This window comes from Schistocerca americana, chromosome 5 (genome assembly GCF_021461395.2).
Source record: "Schistocerca americana isolate TAMUIC-IGC-003095 chromosome 5, iqSchAmer2.1, whole genome shotgun sequence".
Lineage (NCBI taxonomy): Eukaryota > Metazoa > Arthropoda > Insecta > Orthoptera > Acrididae > Schistocerca > Schistocerca americana.
The window spans coordinates 251237254-251263509 of NC_060123.1; the positions used below are offsets into that span (position 1 = coordinate 251237254).

The following is a 26256-nucleotide window of genomic DNA, read 5'->3' on the forward strand; positions in this document are numbered from 1 at the left end:
TTAATTACACTTAGCTATGAATAAAATGTGCAAGAGCAGGTACAGCTCTGCATATCTGATTGGCTCATTCCACACATATAGCGATTCTCAGTGATGATGGGATTTATGGCAGATGTAGTATCTCAATTTCTAGAAACTGGAATATCTGAGACACTTGTTCACACATAATTTTCTTCCTTTGTACATAATGCTATCATTGTTGTCTTATGAAACGGCATTAAAAATCCTTTCTGTTACTGAAGCTTGCACTTGCATATAAGAATTTCATTCTTGAAGAACAGCCATTACAAGGTCCCAGATGCACCTCTCTGATGGTCAAAACAAAGTTCTCAGTGCCCTACATGAAAATGTTGTGCATTATGAAAGAAATTACTGGAAAACCAAACAATGGAAAATACAGGATGGAATGCAACAATACGAGAGAATGAAAGTTGTTAGTCACCATATAGCGGAGATGCTGAGTCGCGTTAGGTGCAACAAAAAGATTCACACAATCATAGCTTTCGGCCATTAAGGCCTTTGTCAGCAGTAGACACGCATACACACACGCACACACACACACTCACACAAGCGCAACTTGCACACACGTCTGCAGTCTCAGAGAGCTGAAACTACACTGTGAGCAGCAGCACCAGTGCATGATGGGAGTGGCAACTGGGAGGGGGTAAGGAGGAAGCTGGGGTGGGGAGGGGGAGAGATAGTATGATGGGAGTGGTGGACAGTGAAGTGTTGCTGTTTAGACGGAGGGTAGGAGGGAAGGTGTGGGGGGGGGAAGGGAGTAAGTAGCGGAAAGGAGAGAAATAAAAATAAAATAAATTAAAAGACTGCATGTGGCGGTGAAATGGCGGCTGTGTAGTGCTGGAATGGGAACAGGGAGGGGGCTGGATGGGTGAGGACAGTGACTAAAGTAGGTTGAGGCCAGGAGGGTTACGGGAACGTAGGATGTATTTGCAGGAAAAGTTCCCACATGTGCAATTCAGAAAAGCTGGTGTTGGTGGGAAGGATCCATATGGCACAGGATGTGAAGAAGTCATTGAGATGAGAGGTATCATGTATGGCAGCATGTTCAGCCACAGGATGGTCCACCTGTTTTTTGGCCACAGTTTGTCAGTGGCCATTCATGCGGACAGACAGCTCGTTGGTTGTCATGCCTACATAGAATGCAGCGCAGTGGTTGCAGCTTAGCTTGTAGATCACATGACTGGTTTCACAGGTAGCTCTGCCTTTGATGTGATAGGTAATGTTAGTGACCGGACTGGAGTAAGTGGTGGTAGGAGGATGTGTGGTCTTGCATCTAGGTCTATTACAGGGGTATGAGCCATGAGGTAAGGGATTGGGAGCAGGGGTTGTGAAAGGATGGATGAGTATATTGTGTAGGTTTGGTGGACGGCGGAATACCACGGTAGGAGGGGTGGGAAAGATAGTGGGTAGGACATTTCTCATTTCAGGGCACAACGAGAGGTAATTGAAACCCTGGCGGAGAATGTAATTCAGTTGCTCCAGTCCCAGATGGTACTGAGTTACGAGGGGAATGCTCCTCTGTGGCCGAACTGTGAGACTTTGAGAGGTGGTGGGGTACTGGAAAGATAAGACACGGGAGATTTGTTTTTGTACAAGGATGGGAAGATAATTACAGTCAGTGAAGGCTTCAGTGAGACCCTCGGTATATTTAGAGAGGGACTGCTCATCACTACAGATGCTACGACCACAGGTAGCTAGGCTGTACGGAAGGGACTTCTTGGTATGAAACGGGTAGCAGTTGTCGAAATGGAGGTATTGCTGGTGGTCAGTAGGTTTGATATGGACGGAGGTACTGATGTAGCCATCTCTGAGGTGGAGGCCAACATCTAGGATGGTGGCATGTTGGGTTGAGTAGGACCAGGTGACGCAAATGGGTGAGAAGTTGTTGAAGTTCTGGAGGAATGTGAATAAGGTGTCCTCACCTTCAATCCAGATAGCAAAGATGTCATCAGTGAATCTGAACCTGGTGAGGGGTTTAGGATTCTGGGTTTTTAGGAAGGATTCCTTTAGATGGCTGATGAATAGGTTAGCATAGGATGGTGCCATGCGGGTGCCCGTAGCCGTACTGTGGATCCTCCTTACCCCCTCTCAGTTGCCACTCCCCTCATGCACTGGTGCTTAACCTCATGGCTCATACCCCTGTAATAGACCTAAATGCAAGACCTGTCCCATACATCCTCCTACCACCACCTATTCCAGTCCGGTCACTAACATTACCTATCACATCAAAGGCAGGGCTACCTGTGAAACCAATCATGTGATCTACAAGCTGAGCTGCAACCATTGTGCTGCATTCTATGTAGGCATGACGGTCAACAAGGTGTCTGTCCGCATGAACGGCCACCAACAAAATATGGCCAAAAAACAAGTGGACCATCCTATAGCTGAACACACTGCCAAGCTTGATACCCCTCATCTCAATGACTGCTTCACATCCTGTGCCATAAGGATCCTTCCCACCAACACCAGCTTTTCTGAATTGCGCATGTGGGAACGTTCCCTGAAATACATCCTACGTTCCCGTAACCCTCCTGGCCTCAACCTTTGTTAGTCACTATCCTCACCCATCCAGCCCCCTCCCACCCTGGTCCCATTCCACCACTACACAGCCGCCATTTCACCGCCACACGCAGTCTTTTAATTTATTTTATTTTTATTTCTCTACTTTCCGCTACCCCCCATGAACCATGGACCTTGCCGTTGGTGTGGAGGCTTGCGTGCCTCAGCGATACAGATGGCCGTACCGTAGGTGCAACCACAACGGAGGGGTATCTGTTGAGAGGCCAGACAAACATGTGGTTCCTGAAGAGGGGCAGCAGCCTTTTCAGTAGTTGCAGGGGCAACAGTCTGGATGATTGACTGATCTGGCCTTGTAACATTAACCAAAACGGCCTTGCTGTGCTGGTACTACGAACAGCTGAAAGCAAGGGGAAACTACAGCCGTAATTTCTCCCGAGGACATGCAGCTTTACTGTATGATTAAATGATGATGGCGTCCCCTTGGGTAAAATATTCCGGAGGTAAAATAGTCCCCCATTCGGATCTCCGGGCGAGGACTACTCAAGAGGACGTCGTTATCAGGAGAAAGAAAACTGGCATTCTACGGATCGGAGCGTGGAATGTCAGATCCCTTAATCGGGCAGGTAGGTTAGAAAATTTAAAAAGGGAAATGGATAGGTTAAAGTTAGATATAGTGGGAATTAGTTAAGTTCGGTGGCAGGAGGAACAAGACTTTTGGTCAGGTGATTACAGGGTTATAAATACAAAATCAAATAGGGGTAATGCAGGAGTAGGTTTAATAATGAATAAAAAAATAGGAGTGCGGGTTAGCTACTACAAACAGCATAGTGAACGCATTATTGTGGCCAAGAATGACACAAAGCCCATGCCTACTACAGTAGTACAAGTTTATATGCCAACTAGCTCTGCAGATGATGAAGAAATTGATGAAATGTATGACGAGATAAAAGAAATTATTCAGATAGTGAAGGGAGACGAAAATTTAATAGTCATGGGTGACTGGAATTCGAGAGTAGGAAAAGGGAGAGAAGGAAACATAGTAGGTGAATATGGATTGGGGGGAAGAAATGAAAGAGGAAGCCGCCTTGTAGAATTTTGCACAGAGCATAACTTAATCATAGCTGACACTTGGTTCAAGAATCATGAAAGAAGGTTGTATACCTGGAAGAATCCTGGAGATACTAAAAGGTATCAGATAGATTACATAATGGTAAGACAGAGATTTAGGAACCAGGTTTTAAATTGTAAGACATTTCCAGGGGCAGATGTGGATTCTGACCACAATCTATTGGTTATGAACTGCGGATTGAAACTGAAGAAACTGCAAAAAGGCGGGAATTTAAGGAGATGGGACCTGGATAAACTGAAAGAACCAGAGGTTGTAGAGAGTTTCAGGGAGAGCATAAGGGAACAATTGACAGGAATGGGGGAAAGAAATACAGTAGAAGAAGAATGGGTAGCTCTGAGGGATGAAGTAGTGAAGGCAGCAGAGGATCAAGTGGGTAAAAAGACGAGGGCTAATAGAAATCCTTGGGTAACAGAAGAAATATTGAATTTAATTGATAAAAGGAGAAAATAAAAAAATGCAGTAAATGAAGCAGGCAAAAAGAAATACGAACGTCTCAAAAATGAGATCGACAGGAAGTGCAAAATGGCTAAGCAGGGATGGCTAGAGGACAAATGTAAGGATGTAGAGGCTTGTCTCACTAGGGGTAAGATAGATACTGCCTACAGGAAAATTAAAGAGACCTTTGGAGAGAAGAGAACCACTTGTATGAATATCAAGAGCTCAGATGGCAACCCAGTTCTAAGCAAAGAAGGGAAGGTAGAAAGGTGGAAGGAGTATATAGAGGGTTTATACAAGGGCGATGTACTTGAGGACAATATTATGGAAATGGAAGAGGATGTAGATGAAGATGAAATGGGAGATAAGATACTGCGTGAAGAAATTGACAGAGCACTGAAAGACCTGAGTCGAAACAAGGCCCCGGGAGTAGACAACATTCCATTAGAACTACTGATGGCCTTGGGAGAGCCAGTCATGACAAAACTCTACCATCTGGTGAGCAAGATGTATGAGACAGGCGAAATACCCACAGACTTCAAGAAGAATATAATAATTCCAATCCCAAAGAAAGCAGGTGTTGACAGATGTGAAAATTACCGAACTATCAGTTTAATAAGTCACAGCTGCAAAATACTAACGCGAATTCTTTACAGACGAATGGAAAAACTGGTAGAAGCGGACCTCGGGGAAGATCAGTTTGGATTCCGTAGAAATGTTGGAACACGTGAGGCAATACTAACCTTATGACTTATCTTAGAAGAAAGATTAAGAAAAGGCAAACCTACGTTTCTAGCATTTGTAGACTTAGAGAAAGCTTTTGACAACGTTAACTGGAATACTCTCTTTCAAATTCTGAAGGTGGCAGGGGTAAAATACAGGGAGCGAAAGGCTATTTACAATTTGTACAGAAACCAGATGGCAGTTATAAGAGTTGAGGGGCATGAAAGGGAAGCAGTGGTTGGGAAAGGAGTGAGACAGGGTTGTAGCCTCTCCCCGATGTTATTCAATCTGTATATTGAGCAAGCAGTAAAGGAAACAAAAGAAAAATTCGGAGTAGGTATTAAAATTCATGGAGAAGAAGTAAAAACTTTGAGGTTCGCCGATGACATTGTAATTCTGTCAGAGACACCATAGAACTTGGAAGAGCAGTTGAACGGAATGGACAGTGTCTTGAAAGGAGGATATAGGATGAACATCAACAAAAGCAAAACGAGGATAATGGTATGTAGTCAAAATAAATCGGGTGATGCTGAGGGGATTAGATTAGGAAATGAGACACTTAAAGTAGTAAAGGAGTTTTGCTATTTAGGGAGTAAAATAACTGATGATGGTCGAAGTAGAGAGGATATAAAATGTAGACTGGCAATGGCAAGGAAATCGTTTCTGAAGAAGAGAAATTTGTTAACATCGAGTATAGATTTAAGTGTCAGGAAGTCGTTTCTGAAAGTATTTGTATGGAGTGTAGCCATGTATGGAAGTGAAACATGGACGATAACCAGTTTGGACAAGAAGAGAATAGAAGCTTTCGAAATGTGGTGCTACAGAAGAATGATGAAGGTAAGGTGGGTAGATCACGTAACTAATGAGGAAGTATTGAATAGGATTGGGGAGAAGAGAAGTTTGTGGCACAACTTGACTAGAAGAAGGGATCGGTTGGTAGGACATGTTTTGAGGCATCAAGGGATCACAAATTTAGCATTGGAGGGCAGCGTGGAGGGTAAAAATCGTAGAGGGAGACCAAGAGATCAATACACTAAGCAGATTCAGAAGGATGTAGGTTGCAGTAGGTACTGGGAGATGAAGAAGCTTGCACAGGATAGAGTAGCATGGAGAGCTGCATCAAACCAGTCTCAGGACTGAAGACCACAACAACAACAACAACTTTCCGCTACTTACCCCCTCCCCTCTCCGCACCTTCTCTCCTACCCTCTGTCTAAACTGCAACACTTCACTGTCCGCCACTCCCACCATACATCTCTCCCCCTCCCCACCCCAGCCTCCTCCTTACCCCCTCCCAGTTGCCACTCCCATCATGCACTGGTGCTGCTGCTCGCAGTGTAGTTTCAGCTCTCTGAGACTGCAGACGTGTGTGCAAGTTGCACTTGCGTGAGAGTGTGTGTGCTTGTGTGTATGTGTGTCTACTGCTGACAAAGACCTTAATGGCCGAAAGCTATGATTGTGTGAATCTTTTTATTGTGCCTACCGCGACTCAGCATCTCCGCTATATGGTGAGTAGCAACTTTCCTTCTCTCGTATTATTACTGGAAAACCAATTTTAAAATACGAGCTTGCTTCAGTACCCTTGACCAACTGTCAATATCAGTAACTCTGACAATTAGAAATCATACTTCTGGCTTGTCAGTTTCCATGAAAGCACGTCTCGGCTTATTGCTCCAAATTCTTTGCAGATGTATTACAGTTTCTACTGACTGAATCTATTTATTCTTTGTTAAGCATGGTGACAGTGTGGGGTATACCATAGTGTTCCCTGCCAAAATTGAAGTGAAATGGTGTACCCTTGCTTTCCATCACCTTTTGGATGAAGAGTCAGTTGGGAAATTATGGAGTAGATGACTCTGAGTCCCTGTCCAGTGAAGTACAGTGCAATGTAGAGGTTCATTTTGTTTCTTTTTGTTAATTTTTCAAAAGAGCATGATACCTAGGAGCTGGCTCTCTTTCAAGTAGCACTAAGTGGTTGACAACTAAAACGTCTTCATCCAACAGATAAATCAAAACCAAAGCGTCGCATACCCTCACTCCATGAGACTCTGCATGGTGGTTCCATATTTAACTAAGGATCTAAGTGCACTGGGTGCTGATGAAGATTTGTATGCTATCATTTCTAGTCTTCTTGCAAGCCAACTTCTAGTTGTTACAAGCACTCTTCTCTATTTTTTGCTGGCCGCTCCATTTTTTAATAATTTTGTTGCCTCATGTAGAGGTTCACATAGTCATTTCTTATCCATTTCTTGGTGTATTTCTCCAAAATATATCTTCCCAACATTTTTTTTTAATTTATCAAGTCTACATAAACACCCTTTTTTTTTTAATAATTCCATTCAGAATATTTTAATTAGATCTTTTCTGTCCAGTGGGTACTCATTAGCCTTCTCCAAAGACAGTATACATACAGATTGAGCACAAGAGCGCAGTAGGAGTGAGATGGGCTGTTATATGTACATTTTTATCGGTAGTCATCAGAATGCTGAAGGTATTGGAAAAACGCCAACTGAAACCCCTAGTTGACCAGTGTACAAGATCAGGGATATTTTTTAGGTAGATCTTTGCATCCATTTAACATGTGTGGCCGTTTTCTCCCACCACACCTCTGCCCATGCCTTTTTCCTGCTCGAAAAAATGCCATACACAAAAAGTTAAAATGCAAGACAACAGCACATTACAAGCTATTTAGCATCCACAAATGAATATCTGAAGTATATAAAAAACAGTGCAACTTTTAATGTAGTTAAAAAAAGAGATAAGCTTATCAAGTAAGTCCCATAAAATTCTATTACAGATGCAACATTCCATTACTTTTGAGCAAAGTTTTATTTTTGATGAGAGGGAGCTGTACTGATTGAGATTTATCATTTAGGACATTTGTCGAATGGAATTTTATGCTAATCATATTCGTGGGACGTACTAACAGTATAAAAGTCATGTCGGATTTGACGTAAATCAGAATCTGTCCCATCAATTACCACGCTTGTTGAAATCAAGGCCTCTGGCGTTTAGAAAAAAAAGAGCTTGTCGATGGAGAATACAACTTTGAGAAATTCCACATAAAAACATTAACTCAGCTCAAAGCTATAACTAAGCAAATATTTATCACAAGGAAGCTACAACATTCAACCAAAGATACAAGCCAACCTTTTCTCCGATTTTCATGGTCCAAAAACGTGCCTGCCACATAGATTCAGGGGCAAAGCCTAAGGAGGTTCAAAAAAAATTCCGCTAGAAGCCACTCTTAAGTAGTTAGTTTTCCATAAAAGCCATAGTATTAGTGTTTTAGTATTGAATTTTAAGTGTTTTTTATTACAGGAGTAATTCAAATTTAATATTGCTTGTCTTTGAATTTAGCAGTTTTTAAATATTTGTACCAATAAAAATAAATGTCTTTACATAGACGCCATCAAAATATATGTTTTTAAGAAAATTGCAGAAGTTGACAGTTTCACATTTTGACAATTCCAGCTCCATTCAGAAGCTGTTGGCACACTTCTTATGTATGTCAAGCCACTTCTCAATGCTGCCATTATTAACAATGTAACAATTTATATTGACTGTGTTCGGGTATGCAGTGTTGCAAGACTCACCTTTGACATGACCACTCACAACCATCTGGTCCGCAGCTCGTGGTCGTGCGGTAGCGTTCTCGCTTCCCGCACCCGGGTTCCTGGGTTCGATTCCCGGCGGGGTCAGGGATTTTTCTCTGCCTCTTGATGACTGGGTGTTGTGTGATGTCCTTAAGTTAGTTAGGTTTAAATAGTTCTAAGTTCTAGGGGACTGATGACCATGGATGTTGAGTCCCATAGTGCTCAGAGCCATTTGAACCAATTTGAACCATCTGCATGTTGTTCCTAATTATGGCAAGGCTGTCAATATTCTGGGCAGGTGTGTTCTAACTTCTTTGTCGAACAACAAATTGGAAGATATAGGAGACGCTGTAGGAGAAAGATTTTACACAGTGATAACAATACTTACAGTTCACACTTTGTACAGTTCACATGTGTTGAAAATGATTCTGTATAAACAAATTATATTGTTTAGAAAGTTTAAAAACTAATCTTTGTGCAGATCACTTGTGTTGAAAATAATTCTGTGTAAACAAATTATATTGTTTAGAATGTTGAAAAAGTAATTTAATAAAGTACCCTCCCTAACCTCAACCAGAGATGATACAGATCAGTGTTGAATATGTGGATTGCTGTTCATTCAGTTTATATCTTTTAAAACAAGTGTGATACTGTGTCAGACGAAAATGTAGTTTTCTTGAATGAAAACACTTTCTTTGAAGAAAAAAAAAATACTTTGGGTGACATTCATGTGATACAGAAAGACTGACTGATGACTGGAACACGTGTTGCATTACAGCTTCTTTAGTTCCACTCAAACTATTTCGATAGATAATTTGAATGCTCACTGTTTTCAATGTTTGTGATGTAACAGTAATTTTAAGTGTCCAACAGGTGAAATTTAATTTCATATGAATTACTAAAAATTAGTGTTACTCCCTGAAAATCCCTGAGACGTTGTGCCACTTAATATTTTGTCCATCATATGATGAGTCATATTTGATTTGATTTTTAAGTGCGGCTTGAAATGAGGGTCACTCTCACCACCCGAGTTTCAACTCTGGGGTGCAGCTTGGATTTGAGTTTGGCGTAACATTTCGGTGAATACAGTAAGCACACCATCTTTGCAAAACACAGCACCTCTGGAGGCTGATGCAAAAATATTTGACAGGGTGATGTAAATACACATTTACGACACCACACAACACTGAAAAGTGGTGCTCGTGGTGTCTACACCAGTCCGCCTCATACAAGTGGAGCACCACCCAAGACACATGCTTTAAGGTTGACATTTCAACATAATTATGTAATACGCCCTTTAGGTGTGTCTGCACTGACTAGTGAAGGCGTCGGAGCTGTTGTTGGTGCTGGTGTCATGGTAAAGCAGTGGGTGGTTCTTGAAACACACATGGGCTTCAATTGGCCAAGAAAGACGGTGGTGGGCTTGTGGCAGGTGATTGTGTTGATATTGCGTGCTAGCTGTCAATGGCTTTGTGTGGGTCTGTGTATGGTGGTTGCAGTGCAGCTTAACACCATCAGTACAAAGTGTATGTGTATGCACTTCTTTAGGTCCTGATGTACATAGCTGGCAGCCATGCCTTGTCTTGATGGTTGCTGAGGATTAATGCGAGTAATGTACTTCCTCAATTGATTAACAAAGTCACAACTGACATGGCTGGATGGATGTAGTGAATGTGCATCCACAGACACTCCTAGTAGGTGTAATGTCACCGTATACCAGCTTGGCAGCTTCAGAGTCTAAATCTGGTTTATAGGTATTCCTCAGTCCGAGTAACACCGTCAGTAGGCCGGTGGTCCAACATATTTCATGGCACATAAGGGATTGCCCTTAGACATTGGTGTCAGTGTTCTATCATCCTGTTACTGGCTCGATGGTAACTTGTCTGCCACAGAATTTAGTAAGCCATGCGAACATTTTGGACTCAAATTAGTGTCCACAGTCCACCTTGACATGTAGAGGACAGACAAAATGTGGTGTCCAGGTGGGAACAGTGTTAGAAGCTAAAGTTGCTCCTAAAATGGTACCTATCAATGTTGCTTCTGGCCAGTGGATGAATTGATTGATCGTTGTCAATAAGTACTGTGAATCAGAAGCTATCTGATCAGTTACCATGAGTGTTGTAATCAGTGAAAGAATATGCACAACATCGTTGGCAAAACACAGTGCCTACCATGTCCACGATGCGAGCTGTCATATATGGAAAGTCTTCCACCAGAACCGGTGCGTGTATGTGGCAGTTGACCTTGCTGCTCTGACATTTGATGCTTGTTTGCATCCGTTCTGTGCGGTATTTCCGAATGCCTGACAGCACAAATTGTTGCAAGGTTAGGAAAGTTGTTGGTTAATCTCCAGAGTGACACATATTATGTAGGCTTTCGAATGCTCCTTTTCGGAATGCGGTAGGCAGAAAAGATCGAGGTTTATCATTTGACATGTCGCAATGTAACTTACTTTGGCTCTAGGCACTTTAACTAATTGGAGGTCCAACACTGATGATGTATCTTTGAGGAAATTGCGTAGCTGTTGGTCAGTTTGTTGTGCTGTGGCAGGTTGAGCTAAGGCAGTTGAACATGAGACACTGCTGACCTCAAAAAGGCAGTCAGTAACTATGTTGACAATCCCAGAAGTGTGTCACATCTGTGCTGAACTGCGCTATGTATACCAGTCGATTGTGCTACTGAGGTGAACAATTGATATTGTTTATGTTAAGTGGCTTATGGTCGATATAAATTGTAAACTCCTCAGCTTCTAATTGTGGCGGGAAGTATTTGATGGCCTCATAGATAGCCAGAAAGTGTCTGTCATAAATACTTCATTTCTGTTGTGACCGCGACAGCTTGTGGGAGAAGAAAGATAGAGGCTGCCTTGTGCTATCACACAGCTGCTGTCTGACTTGCATCAACCACTAATGACAAGGGTGCATTAGGCTCGTGGTGCATGAGATAATGCAGCACCTACTGTGATCTGCTTTGCTGTCTCAAAAGCAGAGATCACATTATCTGTTCATGAAACTTCCAAGTTACCTTTGCTCTTTTGGGCAGTGAACACTGTCATTAATGGTTGTAACTTTGCTGCATGTGGCAGGAATCAGCAATAGAAATTAATCATGCCAAGGAAATGATGCAATTTTTTAAAGGTTGTTGGTTGTGGGATTTGCAAAATGGTTTCAACTTTCTCAGTAATGGCAGTAAACATGATGATGAGATCTTATGGCCCAGGAAGTTAATCTGAATCTGACCAAAAATGCATTCCACCGTGTTTAAAACTCCTCTGTTCTGTTCTAAATGTTTAAACACCTCAGTTAGCTGCTATTGCTGCTGCTCTTATTCTGCTGAGGCTCAGAAAACCAGGATATCATCTTAATATGCAAAGCAAGGAGTGAGACCTTGTAATACCGATTCTGAAAATCTTTTTCAAGTTTGTACAACATTTTGGAGGCAAAAAATCAGGAAACAGTTCTTGAATAAATCAAACTGAGTTATTATGGCCATCTTTGGTATGTCTGCTGCTGTTAGTGGAATCCAAGTGTATGTCTTTTCACAGTCTAGGAAGCTGAATATGGTCTCATCACTTAAAAGATAATTATAGTCTCATAAGGGTACCGGGTAAGATAATTATAGTCTCATAAGGGTACCGGGTATTGATCTGGCACAGTTCTAGCATTGAGGGCTCAATAATCCTTGCTCAGACACCATGCTCCACACTTCTTATGCACTAAATGAAGTGGCGATGACCATGGGCTACTCGACAGGTGCATAATGCCTTCCTGAAATATGCTATAGAACTCAGCTTTTGGTGTGGTCAGATATTCTGGGGCCAAAAGTCAGGTTGACAGGATACTGGTGGTCCGTCAGTAGCTTTAATATAATCCATAGTGTAGTGACATATATCTCTCAGGGCTCCAGGCTGTTGCATCAGTATTGGAAATTTCTGCAGTAAATCTGTGTACTCACTGCTTGTGGCTTGTATGAGATTGAGCTTCGCCTTTTGTGCTGTGTTCAGCTAGTATTTCTGTCAACCAGCTGAGCATTCGCCATGTCTGGCAGCAGTTGATGTAGGCTAAAAAATCTGCCCCTGTTATGGGTTCCAACACGTCTGCAATTGTGCAGTCCCGTGCCAGGTCGCACCACTGTCAGAGATCCAGTTTGATCCGCAGTGTACCATAGTTATGTTGGTGTGGTAGAATTATTAGCTGCAGTCCGGCAGAAAGTGTTTGGTGGTCCCTTACTATGTAACTGCGTGTATGAAAATGGGTGTAGGTCTGACTCAGCGTCCACTAACTATATTTGTCGAGACTTACGGAAGGTTGACTTGCCCCAGACATAGTTGGTGAGTAGCTTCTTGATCTGTCGTGGTAATGGCTTGCGTCCTTGCTGTGATTCTGATGAGTCAACAGTTCAGCAATCTGTTTACTCAACAAATCATCCTTGGTAGCCAGGACATTATAATCAGTGTGATAACAATGGACATTGACAGGCTGTTGCATGGCACTTACCAGTGCAGATGTTAATGCATTAAATATTTTATCAACCAATTCATCTACTACATCCAAGGCCATGTTGGTTTGAGATGCAATAACAGCTTTCACTTGAGGTGGCAGACGACTACTCCACAATGTACACAGAAGTCTTTCAGGCACGGTACCAGTGTCAACCTTGGCCTATAAATGTCTCTTATATTGTAATGGTCTCCTGTCTTCAATGTCTTTTTGTGTTAAAATGGGCCTGATTTGCTCCTCTTGCTATGCAGACATCCCACGAGTCAGTCCTGTCTTCAGTTTCTCGTAAGCCTCCATCTAGGTAGAGCAGTGATCAAGTCTTCGGTCTTCGTGGCATATTTATGGTCTAAATGGCATACCATGATTGTGATTTGGTGTAATCCATTCTAAGGCCCCCGTAGACAAAACTGGCTTCCACTTGAGCAAATCCCAGTGCTGAATTATGTGGCCAGAAGGGTGTAAGCATGCAGTGAGCCGTGAGACTGAAGGTATAGAGCTGAGTCGATGTTTCCGTCGTGTCATAATGTCAGTGGAGAATACAACTTCAATAAATTCCATCTTACAGTAGCATTGTCCCTGAATGCACTAACTCAACTCAAAACCTGTATCTAAGCAAGTATTTATCACAAAGAGAGTACAACATTCAGTCAAAGAATAAGCACAGCATCATTGCAAAACACAGTGCCCTTGACACCTAGCATGAAAATATTTAATAGCACAATATAAATACGTACTTGCAATGCCACCCGGCACTTACTGCACTGAGAGGGATGGTCTTGGACACTGCAGTCAATAGAGAGGATATTTGGTGAGTGAGTTTTTAAATGTGCCCTGTTCTGAAGCAGTTGATCTTAAACAAAGGTTAAACACATACTTGTTAAAAATCCATCTCATATTTTATCTTTTCAGGAGGCATATTGAACCACTTTCTGTAACATGTATCTGACAAAGTCTGTAAAGAAAAGTCTGTAAAGGCAGGAAATGATTTTGTTATAAACTATCAATGAAATTTAATTTACTGATTGTAGTGTGAAAGAGCTTCATGATAATGATATTCAGCATAGTCCAGTGTATAAATACATTATTCGTTTAGAACATTTAGGTAGGATGTGCTCATCTGTAACATACCATATAAAAATATGTAGATAACAGTATTGATATAGATACAAGCAGGTATTAGATGTGGCCTATTAGAAGTACAAAAATGAAATGTGATAATGCCATTGATGCATATGAGTTTGCATAGTGTGAATAAATGCAATGAAAGCTATTATTCATACTTTAAGGTGCCAATTTTACCTTGGAGATGTCATAAACTTCAGTTATGTAAGATACTAGCAGAGATCGGACCTGTCCCACCTTCTTTATGACACTACTAGCCCCAGTAACAAGTTGTGTGGTAACCATTACCAGTTACTTTGTGTGCTCTGCTTTGCTTTGTGTTATGTGTTGCTTTATTTCATAATTCATTATATTGAAATTAGTGAAACAACTAATCCATGACAGGATTCAGATTTGACTCTCACGACACCAGAAATGATCAGTGATTTTTATGACTGTGTGTCAGTTCTGATTTCGCAGAAGCAGAAGTGCAGATGTAGACTTCCATCCCTCTTAGGTGGAGATTGGGCTTGTTGCACCCACACCTCTACTCTCCCTGCAGCAGTCTAAGTCCACATTAGTATATTCTCGTAGAGGATGACCATGTTGACGTATCCGCACTATATTGCACGTTAAATTGTTTACATGTTTTGTGTGTGTGGATAGTTTTTTTAGTATTACAGCTAACTTGTGGGCTTTCATTAAAATTTTGCTTTAGATTTTATTGATTTGACATACTGTGTTATCAAAGGTCTCAGAACTTTACTGCAATTTTATTTATTGCCCACATAGTGACTTTGCATTTCTTGATTCCACTTATCATTTCAGTCTGTATTTACTACTGATTACGTAATTTAGTTTTTTTTAAACCAGTAATCGTCATTTAAAACCAACTGCTTGGGATTGTAAGTATTGTACATTTTTATCTTCTCATAGTAGGCATATGTATGAGTCAGACTACACTCGCTGTTGTGAATATTGTTTGCTTGTCCTGCTTTAATGTAATTTATGCTTTAATAATATTTTGTTTGTTTATATTATTTAGAATGTTTCCATTTGGTGCTTCTCATATACAGCATGGATTTCAAGTTTATAATTACTGAACACTGTTGTATAAGGTTGTGTTATTGTGACCACCACAGATACCTGTTACCCAAACATGGTTTGTGAAATGCAGTCTGCACCATCAAAGTTGGTACATAAAATTAATGATAGGCTATCTTAACATATTTTGTCCCTCACCATGTATAAAGAAAGCAGTTTATTTTAGTTGAAAAAGAGATGATCTTCAACTTTCTGCATGGGGAAGGGGGAGTTCAGAAACATCAACATATCAAGTAAGAAACACTGAAGAACAAACATACTTCAACCACTATCAGAAGTATGGAATGTGGTGGGCATCATAATGGAGAGACAAATATGTTTACCTAATTGGTTAGAAATCCACCCTGTACCAAGAAGGGAAGGCTGAACAGTGGAAGGAATATATAGAGGGTCTGTATAAGAGAAACAAATGTCAGTACAATATTATAGAAACAGAAAAGGAAGTAGGTGAAGATGAGATGGGAGATACAATACTGCGAGAAGAATTTGACAGAGCAGTGAAAGGCCTAAGATGTAACAAGGCATCTGGAGTAGACAACATTCCGTCAGAATTATTGACATCCTTGGGAGAGCTAGCCATGATAAAATGTTCCCCCTGGTGTGCAAGATATGAGGTAGGCAAAATATCCTCATAATAATTCCAATCCTAAAGAAGACCAGTGCTGACAGGTGTGAATATCACCAAACCATCAATTTAATAAGATGTGGTTGCAAAAATACTAACATGAATCATTTAAAGAAAAACAAAAAAATATAGAAACCGACCTCAGGGAAGAAATGTAGTAGTATGTGAGACTATACCAATCCTACGACTTGCTTTAGAAGATAGTTTGAAGAAAGGTGAAGGTTTACAGCATTTGGAGATTTATAGAAAGCTTTTGACAGTGTGGTCTGGAATAGAGTGCTGTAACGCTCAATGTTTGACCGGTCACTGCTCGCCTGTTGACAGGGGGACCGAGCCGCTCGTGTCCGGCCCCACACAACTCGACTCGGTTACGTACTCGACCCATGTCTGTTGTCCGGATTTCGGACACGCGGATAACCGAGCATGACCGGTCACCGCCGACGTCTCACCTCGCCTCACCCCGGCTCGCTGCACCGTACTGTGCAAATCCAATGCCTCTCTCTCTCTCTCTCTCTCTCTCTCTCTCTCTCTCTCTCTCTCTCTCTCTCTCACACACACACACACACACACACACACACACACACAATGTGTTTATCGCTGCCTCTCTCTCTTTTAATACAAAAGTAACGTTTCCAAGAACGGGTACGAGACACACATAAATTCATAAAGCAATTGGGAAATAAAATGATATTTCAATACAATCGTGGATAGAAGACGAGTCTCATTTCCAAACAGAAGATATATTTTTCCTTTTATTAATAGGAAACATTAAATAAGTGTTGTCCCTGTAATCTAGAAGACAACCATCTTCATAAAGAAAGCATACAAAGAACATTAAACATTTACAGACGTGACTTGTCGTACTTTTCACATGTTTGCAACAGAAACAAAATTATAGTTATTGTTTATCAGCAGTAAATCACTTACGCGTTCCGCATTTAATTAGTCGCGGCGATTTGTTAGTAACATGCCGGCTTTACTAAAGCATCTTTCACTAGGTGCGCTTGTTGCTGGGATACATAAAATACGTCGTGCAACTGCAGCCAGGCTTGGTAGATCTGTTTCATGTCTGCTCCCCCACTTTAAGATGTCATCATCATCTCCGGGGTACATTAAAATGTAGAGATCTACTTCATCTGCTGCGGATGATCTTTTGTTCCTCCGTTCCTTGAAACGAACTCTCTTTCTGGGTCTATGATAATAGAGTGTGTAAGGATTCCAGCATAGTGTACAAGCTGTTCCAGCGTGTGTAGGCCTCTAGTTTCAACGATGATTTCAAAGACGAGCAGAGCCTACTTCTCTTAATGTACCGTATAATGCATTTTGCAGTATTTATTGTTAATGCGATATTCGGGGCATTATTTAGCAAGAAGTTATCTTCATCGAAACTATGGTTAAGTGTGTGTTTATACAATGAGCAGCACAAGGAATCCTTTCGTGATTTTCCAAAGCCTTTATTACATTGGCACCCTGGTCGGAGACAAAAACAAAACTGTGCAACATGTCTGGCGAAATGTCCCAATCACCCATCCTCTCTTCAATTTCTATCATAATATTTACTCCCGTCTTCTTAACTCCTGGCAATTTTATTGTAAATAAAACATTGTTCACAACAGACCAATCTGTGTTAATGTAATGAGTTGTAAGCGTTAAATAGTGCACCAGATTTTGCGAACCAGTCCACATATCATCTGTCGCAGCACATATTTTATTAATAACTTCTGCAATAACAGAAGGCAATATGCTGTTTCGTATTGCATCAGCTCGTTCTTTGACGTCAGCTTATAGTAGAGGGATGTGGCATGACATCTGCCACGTTAACTTCTCCATAATGCGCACCTAGATGTGCTAATTCTCGGCCTAGTTCTCTGAAACCTTCACCGGAAACAGCATTAAAAGGTCTCATATCTTTAGCACACATGGCAACACACTTTGCTGTAATACTATTTTTTATTACTGCCAATAACCGTGAAGGAGCTGTATCTTTGTGAGGTTTCTTGCAACTGTGTTTCTTTAAATGAGTGGTTCCCGACTGGAAACACGATAATGTGGAGCAGTTTATGCACGATACGTACCCAGTAGACGCACTGTTTTCGTCTACAACCAACAGAAATTTACTCCATACTAGGCATTTTAGACCTTCCAGTTTCTTCAGTGTGCAAACATTGGTTTCAATCTTACATCTTACTGCACTGGCTTCCTCGCGCTGCATGATTACAGAGAGACAGACACACCACACGGATAATGACACGTGTAATGTGTTTGAAGTTACGTGCTACGTATTCGGTCACGGCATCTATGCTCGGTCACTAGAACTAGTGCGGGCAGCCTATCCAGTTAGGGTGTGCTCACCCCATTTCATATTTTGTGCTCGCTTACTCGGTCATGCAAGACTCTAGTCTGGAATAATCTGTGAAATTTTGATGGTAGCAGGGATAAAAATACAGGGAGTGAAAAGTTATTTACAGCTTGTGTAGAAATTACATTGTAGTTAAAAGTCGAAGGACACGAAAAGAAAGTAGTAGTAGGGAAGGGTAGAGACAGGTTTTTGTAGCCTTTTGATGACATTATACAGCCTGTAGATTGAGCAGACTATGGGGGAAACCAAGGAGAAATATCAAAAGGGAACTAAAGTTCGTGGAGAAGAAATATAAATTTTGACGTTTCCAGATGGTATTATAATTGTCAAAGACAGCAAAGGACTTTGAAGAACAGTCTAATGAAATCAATAGTGTCTTGAAAAGAAGATATAAGATGAATGTCAACAAAAGTAAAGCACAGATAACAGAATGCAGTCATTAAATGAGACATTGCGAATGGAATTGTACTAGGAAGTGTGACATTAAAAGTAGATGATGAGTTTTGCTATTTGGGCAGCAAAATAAATTCTTGGTGACAAAGGTAGAGAGGATATAAAATGCAGACTAGTAATTTCAAGTAAAAAGCAATTTCTGAAAAGTGTAATTTGTGAACATCAAATATAATAGGAAGTCTTTTCTGGAAGGTATTTGTCTTGAGTGTAGCCTTCTATGGAAGCGCATTATGGACAATTGAGCAGTTCAGACAAGAAGAGAATAGGAGCTGTTGAAATGTGGTACTATAAAAGAATGCCGAAGATTAGATGAATAGAGCGAATAACAGATGAGGAGAAAGGTAATCAAATTTGGGAAAAAAGAAATTTATGACACATCATGACTAAGTAAAGGATCACTTGGTGTGACACATTCTGAGGCATCAAGGAGTTGTCAGTTTGGTAATTGAATGAAGTATGTATGTGGAGGGTGGGGGGGGGGGGCAGAAGGGAGGGGGAGATAAAAATTGTAGACGGAGATCAAGACTTGAATACAGTAAGCAGGGTTAAATAGATATTAAGTTGCGAAAGTTATGCAGAGATGAAGAGGCTTATGCAGGGTAGACTAGCATGGAGTGCTGCATCAGACGGTCTTCAGATTGAAGACAACAACAACAACCATTCGTATCTCAAAAATTTCCTGGATGTTAATCCAATTGAATGTAACTGAAACTACCTCAGTCTTTGTGCTTACCGAATGAACCACCTGCTATGTGAGAAGCACTGTAGACACCATGGCGCCAAATACTTATGGAGCATAACAGAACCAGAGTGGGTCACTTCGCTCATCTAGCTGCTGGTTGTACTGAAACTCTCTCTCTCTCTCTCTCTCTCTCTCTCTCTCTGTCTCACACACACACACGAGGGGGGAGAGAGGGTAGGGATGGAGGAGAGAGAGAGAGAGAGAGAGAGAGAGAGAGAGAGAGAGAGAGATTACCTGAACATTTTGCACTGTCAGTTTGTGTGCAGGCTATGTGGTCTTTTGTCTGTTTAAATTGTTTCTACTTGTATTTTACATTTATATGTCTATGCATGAAGCTTTTTTGTAATGTCTTGTGCAAAGCATGTAGAAGCATGTGCCAGGCTGCATTGTCCTATACATTTATCTGTTTTGTCTGATTTATGGTGTTGTGTATTTTAAAAGAAATGCTGGTCCTTTGTTTTCAGTGTGAAGTATGTGGGGTTCTTTTCATGTTCTCTTGCAATGGCAATACTTGCACAAGATTATTGGAAGCTGCTTGGGAACAGGAAGCTGTCAGATTCAGCAGTTGTGTTCCAGTTACTGGCCCGATTAATAGTCGTTATTGGAGTGCCTGTGGCGATATATCTTGGGATATTCTATGCTCATCTCTCAGTACTTACATTAGCTGGACCACATGACAGTGTAATGTCAAGTGCCTTCCAGGCTAGTCTTGAGGTAACTTGATTATTTGTACTTACACGCTTATTGAGATGGAATATGTACATTAGTTCCACTGAGGTAACATAAGTAGTCAGTGCCAAATGAGAAAAGTAATTCTGTTCAGTATTTGTATTAATTTTAGGATTATTGTAACATTGCAAAAGTGTTTGTCCCACATATTTTCACAGTTTTTATGAAATTGCAGATGGTATAGTGACTGCATAAAAAGGGAAATTCAGTTATCTATTATTGAAGGGATAAATTTCAATCCTATACATCCCATTCAAACCCCAATCTTCCCATTATTACCAAATCTCTGCACTTGTTATTGTCATTGGGACACTTTTTGAATGGGCAGTGTGAAACAAACAAATGTTTTAATGAAAGTTGTGGTAGTCTCTGGATATGGTTTAGATTAAAACATATGTAGTCCACAGATGTTTGATTATACCGTATTTACTTGAATCTAAGCTGCACTTTTTTTCCGGTTTTTGTAATCCACAAAACCGCCTGCGGCTTAGAATCGAGTGCAAAGTAAGCGGAAGTTCTGAAAAATGTTGGTAGGTGCCGTCACAGCTAACTTCTGCCGTCGAATATATGTAGCGCTACACAGGCATGCTTTGCAGGCACAAAGATAAGTACTGGTGCCAAAACCTCTGAGTCAGTAAATAAATTAAAAAAAAAAAGGTGGAAGACGAGCTTTTTTCTCCGCCCTGAGTTTCGACCACTTCATTTTCGTACATTATCCAACGAAGTAAATACAAATTCCGTATTGTTCATCTTTGAATGTAGCAGCATTTCAGTGTACTACGAAAATCCGACTGGCAAGACTTTGGGATGTTTGTCAATATGGCCAACTCTACATTCTGAGTTTTTTCCTACCTGTGAGAAGAGATGGTTGCTAATAGGGACTGTTATGAACTGTGAATCACATGCAGTATTCTCTTCACCATAAGAATAATATGAATATAAACATTTTGCCATGTATTCTTTCGTGTTTGCTGCTATATCATTCAAATCCTGTCAGCCTAATAAACTACGAAACTAGTGTGAGACAACAGCAAACGCGGAAGAATATGGAAGAATATACATATCATGTCATGTTTATATTCATATTATTCTTATGCCTAATAGTGATACAGTCAGAAATGAAGCATGGCAATTGATTAGATTTTTAAATCTAAGATGACTCTAATTTCTGTGCACAATGTAATGTACTAAAGAGGCGCCCACAAAGATTTTCAAACGGATAAAAATTTTCGCTAAACTCTCGTTCAGAACATCTTCTATCATACGCAGTCTATTATTTGGTTCTTGTTGGTCGTTATCAAAGAAAGCAGCAGTGTAAGGAACAACAAATAGCAGTCTATTGCCATTGTTTTGCTAATGAGACAATTCCTCTCTTTTTTTTTTTTTTTCATTGTAAGCGGCGGTAGCGCGCACAAAAGCAAGCCATGCCGCGAGCGGCGACAGGTCGGAAACACTCATTATCAGAATGCGACAAACAATGCATGACACAGTACAACAATGCTTGACACAGTAAAACAAAGCATGACAAAGTACAGTAATGCATTTTCAGCTCAGAGTGACATAAACACCTATAACAAAGAGAACGGCACTTATGAGATCAAAGAAAAATAAGCAATCAATTCAAACCAGATGAAGCACGTGAAAAAGGAGGGGTACCTGTATAAATACGGACGGAGCACCTGACGCATAGCAATGGCTACCTGGTACACCTTAACTGCTAAGCTTACGACTCGAACCAAACTGCTGTAGCTGTATCGTCATTCATTCGACCTAAATTGTGTCTCATATTAAAATGGACCAACTTTGTTTCGATTTGGAGGTGCGGCCTAAAACTTTTCTCTCCCCTTGAATTTCGAGTCTCAAATTTCAGGTGCGGCTTAGATTCGGGAATTTTTTTTTTCCCCCCCTCGATTTCGAGTCTCATTTTTCAGGTGCAGCTTAGATTTGAGTGCGGCTTAGATTCGAGTAAATATGGTAATTTGTGTACTGTATTAGCAGAGAAATCATTAAATTATTGCTCCTCGCTGAATGAGGGAATTCAGGGGGTAAAGCACTGAATTTGGATTTTGGAGGAGCAGGACCATATCCTTGTCCACTTCTTCAGTTAGTTCATTGTTGGTTTTTCTAAATCATTTCAGGTGAATGTCAGATTATTCTAATAAAAAGCAAACAATTTCCTTCCCTATCCTTGTGCTCTGTCTAAATAGACAATATATCTAATACTTCATCAAGCTGTAAAATGTCCCTTGTGATATGATATTTTGAAAATATCAGAGATAAAATACAGAGAGTGAAAGTTTATCTGCAGCTTTTACAGAAACTCTAGTGCAGTTATAAGAGTTGAAATACATGCAAAGGATGCAGTAGTAGAGAAGCGTGTGAGACAGGGTTTGTTGCCTGTCCCCAGTATTATTCAAGCTGTACATTGAGCACGTGCTGAAAGAAACCAAGGAGACGGCAAAGGGCTTGTAAGATCAGTTGAACAGAATTAAAGTGTACAAAAAACAAGACCGTAAGGTGAACAACACCAAAAGTAAAGCAGGGATGATAGAGTTTTGCTGAATTAAATCAGACAGTGCTGCGGGAATTAGATCAGGAAATGAGACACTGAAAGTAATAGACAAGTTTTGCTATTTGGGCAGCAAGATAATGTAATGACAGAAGTAAATAGGACATAAGAAGTGGACTGGCAGTAGAAAGAAAAGTGTTTCTAGAAACTGAATAATGTGTTAACATCAAATACAAATTTAAAGCTGGCCCTGGGGGCCGAGCAGTTCTAGGCGCTTGAGTCTGGAACTGCGCAACCGCTACGGTCGCAGGTTTGAAACCTGCCTTGGGCATGGATGTGTGTGATGTCCTTAGGTTAGTTAGGTTTAAGTAGTTCTAAGTTCTAGGGGACTGATGACCTCATGTGATAAGTCCCACATAGTGCTCAGAGCCATTTGAACAAATTAAAATGTTAGTAAGTAAACACACACACACACACATTCACGCAGGCTCACATGTGTAGCAGTCCTTTTGTTTTATCTGTCTGAGTCAGCATTTCCTCTATATGGTGAGTAGCACTCTCTCCTTTTCATAATATGAAAGTATAAAAGTATTTGCCTGGAGTGTAGGCTGATATGGAAGTAAAATGTGGATAATAAGCAGTACAGACAATAATAAAATAAAAGCTTGAAATGTAGCACTACATAAGAAGAATAGGCCATTTAACTGATTATCTAATGAAGACATTTTAAATTAAAGTGGGAAGAAAATAACTTTATGCCACAACTTGGCTAAAAGAAGGTATTGGTTGACAGGACATCCTGAGGCATTAAAGAGCAGGTAGTTTCATAGCAGAGAGTAGGGGTATGGGATAAAAATTGTAGAGGGAAACCAAGGCATGGCTGCAATAAATAGGTTCAAGTATTATTCAGATACATTAATCATCTGAGGTGACACAACTTGCTCAGAATAGACTAATGTGGAGAACTGCAAAAATTAGTCATGGAACTAAAGACAACAACAGCAGCAGCTTAGGCTAGGATTGTTGAGGTCTGAGTGACCTCCGCCTCGAAAGTAATATAAAATAAAATAAAGAAATAAGCTATTGCTTGTTCGTAATTCACACTCTACTATCTTTGGTTAGGTTGTCAGTCTGGTCAGTCCAGTGTCTCTGCCAAACTGTTGTAACCCAAGACAATTCTATCTTCTGTGTGACTATTACCTGTCTTACTGACCTGCCCCGTATGTGCACTTAACGTCACATATTGGATCGTACTGGCAGTAGTCGATACTATGAAGAGCTTACAATTCATCAGTTCAAATGATAATATTTCACAGTTCTCTTTGCGATGGTTACATACAAAAACAACCACACATGTGATAGAATTGAACAAACATTCTGCAATGGCAGTTTAGTGTACTTTGCAATTATGTTATGTCAGCTACACAAGACGAAATCTGATTGCTCATTCTGCTGCATGTATGATGGCACTATTGTCTTTGAAACTGCAGTACCCGGAACTTTCCCCATCCGCTCTTACTTTCTTGTTGCCAGTCTCAGTGGTAGAACTTCCACTAAATTTTGAATTCCAAGCCTTGTCTTGTCCCCTTCCTAATATTGATTCTCCCAGCTTTGCGACTGTGCCCGGGACAACATACCTGTATGTGTCGCCTAAACAAGAACAGAAATTCTTTTGCTGAGCTTCCGTGCTTACATTCTGGCATGTATACTCATATAATGTTCAGCACTTACCTCCTCAAGCCCCACCAGTGGTAAATCATACATTATCAAAGGTAGGGCAAGTTTTGAATACACATCTGTCGTTTACTAACTACTGTGTGTCCATTGCACGGCATTTTATATAGGAATGACCATTACTAAAGTGGCTGAGCACATAGACGGAAATACTAGAACTGCCCACCTAGGGGACACACTGTACCCAGGTGCTGAATGTGCTGTACAGCAAGATGCAAGGGACTAGAGTGCCTGTTCAACCATACAGCTTATTTCTATCTTCCCACTCAATTGTAGTTCCCTTGAGCTTTGAAAGGTGGCCATCCTACGTATCTTTGCATTCAGACACTCTTCTGGACTTAATCTCCATTAATTTATGGTGATGCCTCATATTGTCTATTATTATCTTTTATTGCTATTATTATTATTATTTTATTGTTGGCGAATTTTCCCTAAAAGGAAATCGTTAAGCTTATGACTTTGAAGGCTTGTTCTTCTTGTCCTTACAGTACTCCTTCATTCTCTTGGAGAGGGCCTCTTTTCTCTCCTCAGACCATTCTTGTTTGGTCCGCTGTTTTAGCGCTTCTGACTTTACTTCCCAATTGTCTATGTGTTTTCGGAAGGTGCTTCTGTCTGTGGTGTTTGTGGTGCCAATTGCTTGTAGGTCTTTTCGGACTCCTTCCATCCAGGGTGTCGAGACTTTAAGTGTCTTGATGTGTTCTAGAATTTTCTTGGTGGGTCTTGTTTCAGGGAGTCTATCTAAATGTCCGTAGAATTTAAGGCGCCTTTTTCTCATATCGTTCTCGATGTTCGAATATGCTTCTACTGTTGAGTTCTTCTGTAGTCTGTAGCCATCTGGTGTGGGTCTTCCTCCTAAAATTTTCCTCATGATTTTGCGTTCTTCTTTTTTGATTTCTTCAATTTTGATTTTCCTGTTGAGTGCTAGTGTTTCGCTGGCATACAGTACGGCGGGTTTGATCACTGTGTTATAGTGTCTGATCTTGGTGTTTCTGGAAATGCGTTGTTTGTTGTAGACGTTTCGTACCATGCCTAGTGATTTCCGTGTCTTCTGTTGTCTGTCTTCGTAAGCCAGTTTCTCTGTTCCGGTCGGTTCGATGATTTCGCCTAGGTATCTGAAGTGTGTGACCCCTTTAATTTTGCCGTACTTGGTTGTGATGTCGTCGCCTTCTCTTGTTAGGACTTGCGTTTTTTCAAAAGAGATTTGTAGGCCGACTTTCTCGGCGCATTCTTTCAGGATTTCGATCTGTGTTTTTGCTGATGTTGGGTCATAGGTCAGTATCGCTAGGTCGTCTGCGAATGCTAGGTAAGGGATTTCCAGTCTTTTCCTTCCTAATGTGACTGGTCTCCAGGTGTTTTGTCTCCTGACTTCAGCTTCCCATTCGCTCATTACTTTGTCCAGGACGATGTTGAACAATAGCGGGGATAGTCCATCTCCTTGTCTTAGGCCAGTGTGGATTTCAAAGGGGTCCGAGATTTCGCCCATGAATTTGACTTTGGATTTTGTATTGGTTAGTGTCTGTTCGATTAGTCTTCGGGTCTTTTGGTCTAGGCCTTATTCTCTGAGGATTTGGATGAGGGACTTTCTGTCGATCGAGTCGTAAGCCTTTTTGAAGTCGACGAAAGTGCAGATGATTTTTTTGAGGCTTGTCATGTGGGATTTTATGATTGATTTCAGGTTGAAGATTTGTTCGGGGCAGGCTCTGTTGGGTCTGAAACCCACTTGGTATTCCGAGATGGCGGGTTCCAGTTGTCCTTGCGTTCTGCTGAGAAGGCAGGTTGATAGAATTTTGTAGATGACCGGTAGCAGGGAAATTCCTCTATAATTGTTTGTGTCTGTCCTGTCGCCTTTCTTGTGTAGCGGGTGAATGAGTGTGGTCTTCCAGTCGTCAGGTATGATTTCGGTTGTCCAGGTGTTCTGTATGATTTGTGTGATTTCGTTTAGCGAGTTTGGTCCTAAGTTCTTCAGCAGTTCTGCCG

The 26256-nt window shown here is 40.9% G+C and overlaps 1 protein-coding gene across 3 annotated transcripts in view; it reads left to right on the forward strand.

Annotated features, from left to right (window-relative positions):
* Positions 1 to 26256, forward strand: part of LOC124615537 (protein O-mannosyltransferase 1) — a 160969-nt gene that overhangs the window by 71920 nt on the left and 62793 nt on the right. For all 3 annotated transcript variants that reach the window (XR_006979799.1, XM_047143502.1, XM_047143501.1), the window contains one exon: positions 19772 to 20021. Coding sequence is in view for 2 of the 3 variants with exons in the window: in XM_047143502.1 (XP_046999458.1) it covers positions 19772 to 20021 (250 nt within the window). In the remaining variant the exon portion in view is untranslated. The remainder of the gene's footprint in view (positions 1 to 19771; positions 20022 to 26256) is intronic.